Below are 13,670 nucleotides of genomic sequence, written 5' to 3'. Positions count from 1 at the left end.
CCAAGCTCAATGTTGCTATGGCGTCCTAGTGTCACCTGCACGCATCAATCATGCATAAGCTTATAGAAAGCCTAGAGGGTGGTGAAAGTGTGTACGCACGATAAAAATGCAAGTATGCAATATCAAAGTAATGCGAAAATGATAGTAAGTCCATGAATGCCATCAGTTGTACCAAGGCTATGCAATGTAAGGCATGAATGCTATCAGCCACATCAAGGCCATGCGATATAAGGCGTAAATGTTATCGGCCATATCAGGGCCATGCGATGCGAGATGTAACTCAAGCATATCGGTCCTCATTCGAATCCGCATATCCATGTAACTCATCACTAGAGCATCAATATCAGTACAGTTCTCATGCTGGACAATAATCGAGGTTTAGTACACTCCAAATGACACTGCCCCTTTCCCATGCACACAGTCTAAGTGAGTGTAAGAAACCTCACTATCTTCTTGGCCAATAGCCTGCCAATACCTATCTGGCATGTCGATAGCGGACCCATTTACGAGCTGGTCATACTAAGCCTAACAATGCCACCTACCCTCGGGCGGGTAAGGTCACACCCCTTTCCAACCGACCATGACATAGTGGAAAACGCGGCCTCCTAATATTCAACCCTCGTGCGCTCATGTATCCACTCGGTCTCGAAGTTGGAGCATCTTTTGGTACCATCAAGTTTAGGAATTTTAACCCAGCGACATTTATGGCACCTCGATGCTAATAACAGTATTTTCAGTGTCCAATCCTGCGATCCACGATATGCCTGTGGAGGCTACGGCCCTGATGTCGCTAAGGCGTACAATAATCATAACACACAATGTAAGATGCATGAGTCATACAATCTAGTCATGCATCAATCCTGTGCATACCGTGCGCTCATGTGAGACAATCTCCGCCTATCAGGGAGTCCCATAAAAATCTCCCCAATAACATATGCAATAGTCAACCATGTCTCATCACAAGCATGTACATGATGCGTATGGTATGTATCATGATGTTATACTAACACGTACTCATAATCGGTATCGATAATCAGTATCGATAATCGGCATCGATAATTGGCCTATATGCAAGGCAGGGTCCATAAATGAATAGCCGATCTAAACCATAATATAAAGATTAGCCCTCAGTCGTGGATATATATCAATTTCGGTAGCACAGAGTTTATGGTGAGGATGGACCATGCAACATCAATGGGGCCCAATAATTTGGGTTAATCCACTAAGAGAATGATGAGAATGGCCTAACAAGGCCTAAAGGAAGGTCACAATGTAGACATTTAACCATCATTAGCCATCAATGTGGACATTTAACCAATATTGCTCCCAAGGAGTAGCCCACATAGAGCCACACATATAATGGGCCCATGACCTCACATAAGGGCCTAATATACATCACCATGGGCCTCACTCAAGGGCCTCATACACATCACAATGGGCCTCACTCATGGGCCACATATGCATACCATTGGGCCTCACTCATGGGCCTTAAATACATCATACCGGGCCTCATCATATGGGCCTCATATATATCACATGGGCCACATCACATGGGCCGCACCAATGGGCCTCATATACATCAAGTGGGCACATCACATGGGACGCACCAATGGGCCTCATATACGTCAAGTGGGCCGCATCAATGGGCCACACCAATGGGCCTCATATACATCAAGTGGGCCACATCAATGGGCTTCGCCATCTACACCATTCATATATTTTAAGAGGTTATTTTAGAGCATTACCCAAATGAATCATAATGGAAGATCATCTGGACCATACCACGAATAACATTGGAGATACTGATTTTCACCCTTAAAATTACCAAGGCCCACCATGACGTTTATTTTCCATCCAACCTGTTCATACGGTCACAAAGACCTAAATTAAGGGGAAAAAATAAATATCATATTGATCCAGAACTTCTGTGATCCCTAAAGGATTTCAATGGTGGGCGTTCAATTCTCCACTATTTTCTGCAGTGTAGTCCACCTGATATATCTACCTCATTTTTAGTCTTAGGCCTTAAGACGAGCTCACTATTAGGATGAACGGTTTGGATGTAACACATACATCAGCGGTGGGTCCCATCCAGATGGACAAATAGCAAAACATCCATCATGTGGGACCCACAAAACCTGGTGACGTCAATACATCAGCTATATAGCTGATGTAAAGCACACCAGCCAATAAGCTTCCCATTAGGTGGGTCCCACGTGGGGTCCACCAAATATGCATATGTCATGTACATACATATATATATATATATATAATATTTTTATTTTTATTTTATTATATATTTTTTAAAAAGAATTAGCCCAACATCCAGTGTCCTAGACGGATGAATTGGATGCAAGGCACATACATTGAGGCAGGCCCCACTATCCAGAGAGAGATGGACTAGACGATTAGGATATAATGCATATCTCATGATGGGGTCCACACGTGTGGCCCACCAGAGAGAAAAAAATGGACGGATGGTTAGACCACCATGCTGATGTCAATACGTCAGTTACATAGCTGGTGTGGGGCCATGTCCAGATGAATGGATGGTTTGGATAAAATACATACGTCACAGTGTGCACTGCACAGTACCATCCAGACGGATGGTGCAGATATAAGATATACATCATGTTGGGTCCCGTAGAACTTGTCAACGTCTACGAGGTAGCAACAACTGCTATGTGGGACCCACACACATGGTAGGTGGGTGCGACACTTACGTCACAGTGGGCCCACTGTCCAGTCTATCTGGACGGTAGGGATAAAACACTTATATCATGTGGGTCACACGTCCAGGGTCTGGACGGTGTGCACCACCTGATATTTGGATCTGCCTCAAACCATAGATGGACTATGTGGGTCCACACGTGCAGCGAGATGTGGTCCACGAGAGTGTAGCCCACCCAAGCTTTGGATCAACTAGTATTTGTGTTCTTACTTCACCCATGGCAGCGGGATGGGGCCCAACACATGGACGGTCTAGATCAAGTGGACCACATTCCATCACAAAAGAGAGAGAGAGAGAGAGAGAGATAGAGAGAGAGAGTCACATTAGAGGGACCCTGCCACTATGGGCACCTCTTTGTTACAACACAAACATCAAGATGGGTCCCACCACAAGTAGGCCCTACATACAAATCAAGGTCCTATGCTATGATCACCCACCAATTGGTCTTCTTCTTTAACTCCTTAGAATGCTAATCTCCTAAGCTCCTTCTTTAATGGAGGATGATGAAGTTTGGATGGTTGGATGGTGAGATGGGGGGGGGGGGGGGGGGGGGGTGGACTTAAGAAGTGGGCCACACCTAGCTCTTTGGAATAGCTTGGACATTGGCTTCTCTTGGGTTGCTTGGGAGTGAAGAGAGAAGTGAGAGAGAGAGAGAGAAGTGATGGGATGAAAAGGTGATGGAGTGATGGGTGATGGGTGTAAGGGATAGGTGGAGAGAGAGGGTTGACTTTGGGAATGGGAGAGGTATGAGTGTTGTAAGGGGAGTGATGGGATGTGTACTTGACTTGAGGTGATTGATTTATGTGATGGGTTTAGAGATTCTCTCAGAATTTGCAATGCACGACATTTTTCCTCGAAATAAACGCGGGCCCACAACTCCTGGCTGGGGTATTGCATTGGCGCATGAGACATGGCATTGGAACCATGACGACAGCGCGGTCGCTAGGGTACAAGTTTCAAGTCGAGCCAACTCAGCTATTCGGGATGCGACTTAGAGTCACGCGCAATCGCTGAATACAGGTCGCGAGTTATTGGAATTAGATCGGGCGGACCGCGGGATCCTAAGGAATGGGTATGGACTATGATACGGGCCTTACACATGCAATTGGACATAAATGTATAACGCTTCAAATGTTGAGTCATAGTGTGAGCCGACCTTTCTATAACTACCTTTTCCAAACGTGACAGGCTCAATGGTGACAATCGATACACTCTTAGCTTCCTCCTTAGAATGGAATGATCCATGTTGTGTAATTATTGGATGATTAAGTTCTTCCACATTTCCTTCTATCTTGTTGGGCTGAGATGGTTTAGCCTGAAAACTCACTGGTAGGGTGAGTACCATAATACAATCCATTACAACCGGTGGAACTAACCCAAACTATATTAAACGACTTGAACATTGACCCTAGGTAATTTCTAAATTTGGTCATTCTTCAATGTTTTTCATTCTTAGAACTGTTCTCTTTTCATCAGGATTGGAAGAAGTTTCCTTTAACGACTTTGTTTTTGTGAGGAGTTCCTTGATCAACAGATCATCATCCCAAAAGCATTCATCGTTAAAGTATTCAGCCAAACCTTCAAGGTCAAAACCTTCTTTGTCAGGTTGTTGGTTTTTTTAGCTTACTTGTGTGGATAAAGCTATATAATTAAGTCCACCATGTTCACAGTTATTTGTTTATACCTTGGTTGCGGAATCGTTGGCATCGACCATGGTCATACAACCATTTTCTGAGATTGATTCTTTGCAACAGCCAATTGTCTCTGCTTAGCGGCCTGTTGCTAATGTCGCTTTTGAGTGCTGGCCATTCATTCAGGTATGAATGGAAAGTTAGGGTGACTAACCCTCCTTTAGATTTCTTCCTAGGTAAGAAGAGGTTTGACCATCCTATGTCGGAACATTAGAGCTGGTCGAAAACGGTCACGTTGTTGGTGATAAGAGTAATTTTCCATCCTCAATGCGAATCATGGTTTCGTTTGGTTATTCGGTCCAGGAAACTACCTAATCGGCCGAATTGGCCATGTGCATTGCTCACATAAATGCGGCCTGCGGTCAGTATGCGATGTTGCTTTCGGCCATACCGCTACGCTCATAGCTGCTCGTAAATGCATCCTAGATTCTTTATTGGGTTGTTGTACCTCAAACTGGTCATTACAAGGCCCAAGGTCGACTTTTTGTCATGATTGAACCAACTTTTGAGGATTGACTATGGTCTCGTTGATATCCATGTTAAGTGAAAATGGATCGGTGTCAATCTGCATTACTTCTTTTTCATTCTCAGGAAATTTCAGCAATCATTGGTTTATACTATCTTAAATGACGTTCCTGAAAATGACACATTTGTTAGTGAAATGGGAATGAGTTTCATGCCATTTGCAATACTCGGTCCTTTTCAATTCTTCGACTGTATGTATTTTATGGTTGATAGGAATTTTAATAAATTTTCCAACTAATATTATATCAAAGATCTCATCGGCCCACATAATATCAAACGTTTATACTCTTTGAGTTTTATGTGTGGCCGGTGCAGTTGCTTTTACTTTAATCAATACCGAACAAACAAATGGTTGCTTGGCTACTACTTCAACTATTGTTACCTCGTAGTTAAGATTATAGTAGTATGTCCCAGCTGATGAGTTCTTTTACTTTGTTCCCTCTTGAAGGAGAGCTTCATACCAGGATACATTTATAATTAAATCATATAAATCTGTAAACTCCATTTTAAACTTTTTATAGAGTTTGTATTTCAAATTGTCCAGCACAAGTTGTACAAATTCAACCTCGGTCATCAGTACTTTGCATCGACTTTTCAATCTTTTAAACCGAGCAATATAATTTTTGCATGATTCACTTAATAACTACCGGAAATGTGTAAGATCGACCATATAAAATTTTTTATCCTTGTAAAAGAACTGGGCATGGAGTTTCTCTTCCATTTCTTGCCATGTTTGGATGGAGTTTGACAATAAATTGAGTACCAAGTGAAAGCCATCTTGGTTAAAGGATGGCTAAACAGTTGCAATTTGTAATAATCATTATTAGTTAGTTCTCCACACTATATGATAAATCACCATATGTGTTCTATGGTCATTAACTAGTGTCACCTGTAAATAGTAAAAAACCAAGTCGGTAATTTCTCGGTAATAGATATTGACGATCGATCCATTCAGGATAGGGTTTATGATAGACGAGAGTGTTAGATTGGCAAAAAACTTAGCTTGTCACTTCTTAAACTAGTTATAAAATTAGTCGTGGTCTAAATGGATAGGTTCAGCCATTGGAGGTGGCTTAGTATTATTCCCCATTGTGAGAAATATTTATAGGAAAATGTTTCCCCTGAGTATTCCTTGGTTTCTGGCATCAAGAATGAAATTCCTATTCTCTCGTTTAGGTCGTTTGACCTCAGCAGGTGGAGGAACATTCCGCACTTCTAGTACTAGAGCAGGATGTGTGTTCCGTTACAAAACAGGCACTGGCGCGACTGGTGTCAAATTTCTAACAGAGCTACACTCAATAGTTTACTGAGGCACGATATGTGTTCTTTCAGCAAAAATAACCACCATCCTATTCAAACTCTTGGTTTGATTGGCCATCCAACTGTTGAAATTTTCACCCTGAATTCGTGACTAATCGACCTGAGCTCGTGACTGCTTTGCAATATGTTGAATCCCTATTTTCATATCACGTAACACAATTGAGGTTATCTAAAGAGGATCAATGCAAGAAGAAGATGCCCTATCATGATTAGAAGGATTGGGCACTGGGTTTGGTAATGGATTTAACAGCTCAAGTGCTTGTTGCACTTGAATTTCCTCATCTAATGCATGAGGTTCATTAGCCCCAAAAGTATTACGAGTATTTGTTTAGTTCATATTTTACTATTACACCGTTATGTTTACCAAAAATATAGTGTCCCACTGGGCATGCCAAAACTTGTTGGCACTTGGTTTGTTTTACTTACATGTGGTGTGTGCGAGCGTACTATAACCGATTGTACGAATCGATTCAAACCGAACAACTTGACCTTAAGCGTGAAGATAGGCATAAACGTCGAATGCGATCGTATATGACTAAGACCTGAGAAGATCGGTTACCTATTCAACCACTCACAAGATAGTTATAAGAATATTAGGTGATTATCAGAGTATGGGGTTCTTCCTTCGAAGATGTATTGCACCTTGCCTACCATATGAAAAGACTTTTATAAGTGAAAACAATCAAATAAAAAGGAAATACTTATAGTTGGTCACATGGAGCAACTGCAAAATGCCTTTTTGAAAGATGAATTGATTGTTTTGATATCGGGAATAGTTCAACGTAAAAGGGCAAACTTGGATTACAACTAATGATTACCACTAATGGATTACAAATAAAGATTATTACTGCTGGATTATCACTACTCTTGTGATAGAGTTAAGATATTATAAGGAAATATAATTTAATTCGTTTGATGTGAGATGACTTGTTTTTTTTTTAGAATCCTTGTTATTTACAGACCTCTTTCTTGGCTATTTCTCAGCGTTTCTCTCTTCATTCAGTGGTTATGGTGATTGATTTATCACCATGTTGGTCTTTCATATTCTTCCTCTTCTTTTTGACAATTTTTCATTTAACAACTCTTATTGACCGATTAGTGCGAATTGTAATTTCACTGGAAAGCACCCTAAATATTTTTAAATATCTTTCGGTACAATCCATAAATTTCCATGAAATGACATATATCCTTTTCTAATCAGCTATGTTGAGATAGAAAAAGGATACAACAAATACCATTGAGAATATTTTGGGTCATGATAAACCGATGGCAGGGAAAAAGAGACCAATGGTCTAGATCACCAAACCTTGGGGCCCACTTCTTTGTGGGAGGGGGCGTGGATTAGATACTGACAGACTGAGTAGCGAGAGTGGCTAATGAAGTGACGTCACCAAATTATGTGGGCCCTAATATGACGTGTGTTTTGCATCCACGCCTTCCATCCACCCGGAGAGATCATTTCAGGGCAATATCCAGTGAACAAGTTAAATCCCAAGCTCCAGTGAACCCCAACACAGAAAACAGTGGGACATTGACGCAAACCATTAAAAACTTTAAATGCTACGGAAGTTTTAGATCAAGCTGATATTTATGCTTTCCCTTCTTCCATGTCTTTTTAAACTTTTTAGGCAATAGGATAGTTTCAATCGTGGGAATCACTCTCCCCACCGTTTTCTGTGGTGGGGGTACATTACAAATTTTTATCCACTTCGTTCTTTGGCTCATGCACTAAAATGATATCTCAAAATAGATGAACGGTGTGGATACAACACATACATCATTGTGGGGCCTACTGGACACGTCTCTTCAGTAGAGGACTCTGCTCAACCTGTCGGTATCTAATCCGCGTCCCGTGGGAGAGTTTGATCTTTACTCCTCGGTCGATGAATGAGCTTCCATCTCGGGAAACGGATTGGCTACTCCTGACATCAGCCCGGAGCTGATGGTCGGTGGTCTATGGGCCCCACCATGATGAATGTATTTCATCTATTCTGTTCATACATTTTTAAATATTATTTTAGTCCTTATCCCAAAAATAAGAGGGATATAAATCTTAGGTGGACCACACCACAGGAAAACGATAGTGATTGGATATCCATCATTTAAGTCCTCCTAAGGCCCACTGTACTGTTTATTTGACATCCAATCTGTTGATTAGGTCATAAAGACCCAGATGAAGGGAAAAAACAAAGATCAACTTGATCCAATACTTTTATGGCTCCAAAACGTTTTTAATGGTCGAAGTTCATTCAACGATGTTTCCTGTAATGTGGTCTACTTGAGACTTGTATATATCTCATTTTATGTTTATTACTATAAATTGATTTAGAAAAATAGGTGTACGGAATGGATGAAACACATACATTATGATGGGGCCCACAAACCACCGACCACCCGCCATTGGCTGGTGGCAGGGGAGTAGCCAATCCGTTTCCTCGATCTCGAGGCGTGAACATTACACAGCCTACTGAACTTTATTTAAGGCGACTTAGTTAAATGGGCACGGGGAATTATCTGATGCATTTGCATGAAAATGAAAATCAGAATCATCCATACATCTTTCATAATCTTGGCATGTATGTTCGTCGATCCAAACCATTCAAACCGACGCCATACCATATATGGTTCATATCGCAAAAAATTCCATAGATTATTCGTTCTAAAAAAATCCCATCAATTTATTTCTAAATGGACGGTTAAAAATGAACTTATTCTATGATCCCAATACAACATGAAAATTATACGATCCTAACCATTGGATTAGTGCAATCTTTTGGGTATGTTCCTAATCCGGAGTGTTTGTCAAGCGAATGGTCTGGATCATGTTCATGTGTGCCATATGTATAGTAGATGCGTCTATTACTATGACCTACCATATTCTACTAGAGTAAAATAAAGTCATCCAAAAAGAATCTAAGGGTTATTTTTCTATAATTCATGAGATGTGAGTCTTACACTTGGAATACCGAAAAAAAAAAAAACCGTTTTAAAGATTACTAAAACGGATTACTTTAATCAGATGCATTTGCCACCATGTATTTGGGTTCTGACCAAACAGGCCCATGAGCTGGTGCAACCACTATATAAAGTCCTTATGGCACATGGCCCTAAGTCACATGATGGATTCGATAATTGGCGAAGATTGGAAGACGATCAAGAGAGATGGCCGGAATCCAACGGCGTCAAGGACTCGGAGCCAGAGAAGCATGAAGTGCAATCTACTTGAGGCTATCACAAAAATGCATGGTGGAAATGTGGTCTCTCAGATGGACGAAGATGGCACGTCTCGCGTGAGGATTGTCGTGAGCAAGCAACAGCTGAGGCATATGATGATGATGATGGGCAGTGGTAGGAGCAATGTCCAACAGATGTTATCGTCGACATCATCGTCACCGTCGACGTTGGAGCAACGTCTACTGGTAATGCAGAGGAGGCATCAGCGACGATCTGAGAATGCCAAGGGAAGCCGTGGGCCATGGAGGCCCGCTCTTCAGAGCATCCCTGAGGAGCTCTGAATTGGGTCATTTCTACAGTTGATGGACGTGCATGTGTTTATAGCTTCTTTTTATTTTATTTTATTTTTTAAAATTTTAAGATTGCAAATTTGTATTTCTCTTTATTGGCAAAGAAAAGTTAGGATTATGTATATTAATACATGATCATCAATTATGAAGTGGGAATTTTGAGATACAATGCCAATGCCACACACACATGTGAGGTGGCCATGCTGCTCATCAGGTGGGTCTCATTTTTGAACTCTGTGTAATCATTTCTATCTCTCTATTCTTATCATGCACCTTCGCTCTACGACTTTTTGGAGACAGGATGTTTATGGTGGCTACCACCTGATGAATGGCCTGGATTTTGCTCGTGTGCCAACTTGGTACATTTGCACAATCAATTAAAACCCTTCTTCTCCTCCTTTTTTTTATTTGTTTTTTTCACAAACAACAGTTCCATTCGAGGCTGGACGCGAGCCCGAATCTAGGCCCGTTTACAGCTGCCATTATCCAGAAATGGGCGTAACATTCAGGCCCGTGTGGGCTGCATGTGATATTGCATGGTTTGGATGGGCCGGGCTTGATTAGTAGACGCTTGAGGCAATGGCCAGGCTAGGTTTGAGAATACTTTCTATTTAGGTCGGCCCGATCCGTACGTATTTTTGACCATTTAATGACCATCGTTGATTGTTTGCTGGTTATCAATAGATTGGCCCACAATAACTTTGGCCATTACCATCTTGACCCTGCTCTCTGGCCGGAGTAGGGTGATAATGGGCCAGGTTGCAGGTTCAACCTGGCCTTGGATCTATTATCTTGGATGAGCTTGGCCCTGCCTAACTTGGGCTCAAATACTTTAGACTGGCTCGATCCAGCTCCGCACAAATTCATATATGTATGTTACTGGTTTCATTTTTCTAAAGAGAAACCTCACAAGTTCAATGGTGGTGATTAATTAATATTAATAAATATGCAGGAAAGTGTTCCACAGCTTGGCTGGGCCCCACTATGGTGTTTAATTTTCAGGCGCCCGATCAAATTTTTATTTTTTCAGGCATGGCTTGGGAACTTATAATGTCAAGCCCGGTCGGGCCCCACCCAATTGCCAGACAGACCAGGAGGGCACTACCGTGTTACCTAGAATCATCCTGGCCGCCGCCCACCACCATCAGGTGGTTCCTAGTACCTTACACGTTCCCCCCATCCAATAATGGATCATCTACTTCTTTCACTTGTCATTTTCTCCAAACACGTAGTGGGGTCCGCAAGATGAGCTGTTCATGAAGCCTGATTCTCAGTCACGGTGGGGCCCACTCTTTGTAAAATGTACGACTACCCCCTGTTTATGGTACATATCAAGGACATTGTTAAACACATTGTAGCGGCCCCCCATTTGCCTTCACACCACATGCCCACGTCAGAAAAAAGCAAAAACAATGCCGAAATTTCCCATTCTACCCCTCACCGTTACAAGGCACCAGGTCGTATCGGCCCTTGAAATATGCCTCGACATGGTCCATTTCAAACAGATCCTAACCCAAGTCCTCGTACTAGGCCTTTGGCACGATAACTTCGTCGTGGGCCGCCTACTGGCCTGTTGCGCCACGTCAAACTCCGGCGATCTCCACTACGCACGCCTCATTTTCGACTATTCGGCGAACCCAACCGCATTTTCCTACAACACCATGATCCGAGGCTACTCTGACAGTAACACCCCAATTCAATCTCTTCATCTCTTCTACGCCATGCGCAAAAAAGGAATTTACGCCGACAAGTACACGTTCACCTTCGTACTTAAGGCGAGTGCGCGCACCACCCATTTTCCACAGGCATGGAAACTGCACGCCCATACGCTAAAATGCGGTTTCAGGACCGATTTACACGTACAAACATCTTTGTTACACATGTACACGGCGTTCGGTCGTATCGAATCTTCTAAAAGGGTGTTCGACGAAATGCCTCAGAAGAGCACTGTGGCATGGAACGCGATCATTTCATGTTATTTGAAGTCGAACCGTGAGGTAGACAGCTTGATTTTGTTCGGGGAGATGGTGATGGAGCAGATGGATATGAACGATGACACGTTAGTAAGCGTGATGCGTTCATGTGCGAACTTGGGAGCATTGGTGTGGGGTAAATGCGTGCATGGATTCGTGATACGTAGGCGTGCCAGTTTATCGATGGGAGCCGAGCTGGGCACGAGTTTGGTGCATATGTATGCAAAGTGCGGAAATTTGGAGAGTGGGATTCGAGTGTTTGATGAGATGGATGGCCCAGACGTGCCCGCTTGGACGGCAATGATTGGTGGGCTGGCCATGTATGGTCATGGGAAGGAGGCAGTCTCTTTGTTTGACAAAATGCTGCAACAAGGGTTGAAACCTGATAGTGTAACTTTCACTAGTGTTTTGCATGCTTGTACTCACTCAGGCATGGTTAGAGATGGCCTCAGGATCTTTAACAGCATGAAGGATGTTTATGGGTTCTACTGTCGGATCGAGCATTTTGGGACCATGGTGGACCTCCTGGGTCGTGCTGGGTACCTGGAAGAAGCCGAGCAGTTGGTAAATTTGATGCCTATCCAACCAAATGGGGTCGTTTGGGTCTCTCTTTTGAATGCGTGTGTGATCAACGGGGAATTTGGAGCAGCGGAGCGGATCGGTAATCATATTTTGGGGTTAGGATTACAAGGCCTAAGTGGGGCTTTTTATGTAGTTATGTCCAATGTATATGCAAAGGTTGAGAAATGGGAAGAGGTTAAGAGAATGAGGGAGACGATGATTGAGAAAGGGTTAAGGAAGGACCATGGCCATAGCTTGGTTGAGGTAAATGGGAGGGTGCACATGTTCCTTGTATCAGATACAACACATCCACAAACAGAGGAGATTTATGTGATTTTACATGGAATTACAAAAGAAATGGCTCATTTCTGTTATTGAATAAAGTTTGTGTTTTCTTGAAATTTTTATTATAGGTGTGAGAGTTTGGATGCTACTTAGTTCCAATAGAGCCGAACCGTGATTGGCTCAACTGCCTGTTTGGGCTCGTTTCCGTTAATTATATTAGAACATGAGAACGAGCTTGCTTGCCATTTCAAGTTTGGAATTTGATGCAGATGTTGTAAGATTCCTATTACGTGTCCCCACATGATCGATGGTTTGGATTGCCATTGGAGCATTTGGTTGGAGCCCACTGGTGAGTCGCTACCAAAAAAAGGGGCAAAGGATATACAGACCATGTTACTTTTTTGCAACGGATATAAACTGTAGTAATATTTACCATGGTTTGGAGTAGCTAAAAGGATACCACACCATTAATAATTAACGGTGGTGTAAGGGGCTCTATTAGGGTCTAAAGAAATATACGTGTTCTATCTAAGCCGTCCATCTATTTTGAAATATTATTTTAGGATATGAAATAAAAAATCAGCTATATCGAATACTCAAGTGGACCACAGGGTAGGAAACATGGAGATTAAATCACATGTGCTTCCTATGGTTTGGTCCACTTAAGTTTGGGATCATGAACTTAAATTATTTATTAAAATTAATGGTCGGAATGGATAAATCAAATACATCATGGTGGGCCCCCCGGAGCCCCTGAGAGGACCGTCCATGGTCCGTCTCATGAATTGACAGCCAAATATTGGGCACGCGCTAAAAATAGAGCCGCACCCAAAACTTCTTTCATTTCTCTCTCTCTCTCTCTCTCTCTCTCTCTCTCTCTCTCTCTCTCCCCCCGTTCCCTAATCCTCTCTCCCTCTCCGCTCCCTAACCCTCTCTATCTCCCTAACCCTCTTTGTCTCCTAATCACTACTCCATCTTTCTCATTCTCGTCCCTCTCTCTCCAATGCATCTCTACCGTCTCTTCTATCTCTCTCCATTACAACAACCATGAAGCTCGTAC

General features: G+C 42.4%; 1 protein-coding gene across 1 annotated transcript; it reads left to right on the top strand.

The window, feature by feature from the left end:
• Positions 1 to 11,203: 11,203 nt before the first annotated feature.
• On the top strand, positions 11,204 to 12,703 carry LOC131226116 (pentatricopeptide repeat-containing protein At5g66520-like). Its single transcript, XM_058221818.1, has one exon. It carries the CDS (start codon positions 11,204 to 11,206, stop codon positions 12,701 to 12,703), a length of 1,500 nt encoding a protein of 499 aa, XP_058077801.1.
• Positions 12,704 to 13,670: the final 967 nt, after the last annotated feature.

This window comes from Magnolia sinica, chromosome 2 (genome assembly GCF_029962835.1).
Source record: "Magnolia sinica isolate HGM2019 chromosome 2, MsV1, whole genome shotgun sequence".
Taxonomy (NCBI): Eukaryota; Viridiplantae; Streptophyta; class Magnoliopsida; order Magnoliales; family Magnoliaceae; genus Magnolia; species Magnolia sinica.
The sequence above is the reverse complement of the archived record's forward strand: the minus strand, read 5'-3'. Positions and strand labels throughout refer to the sequence as shown.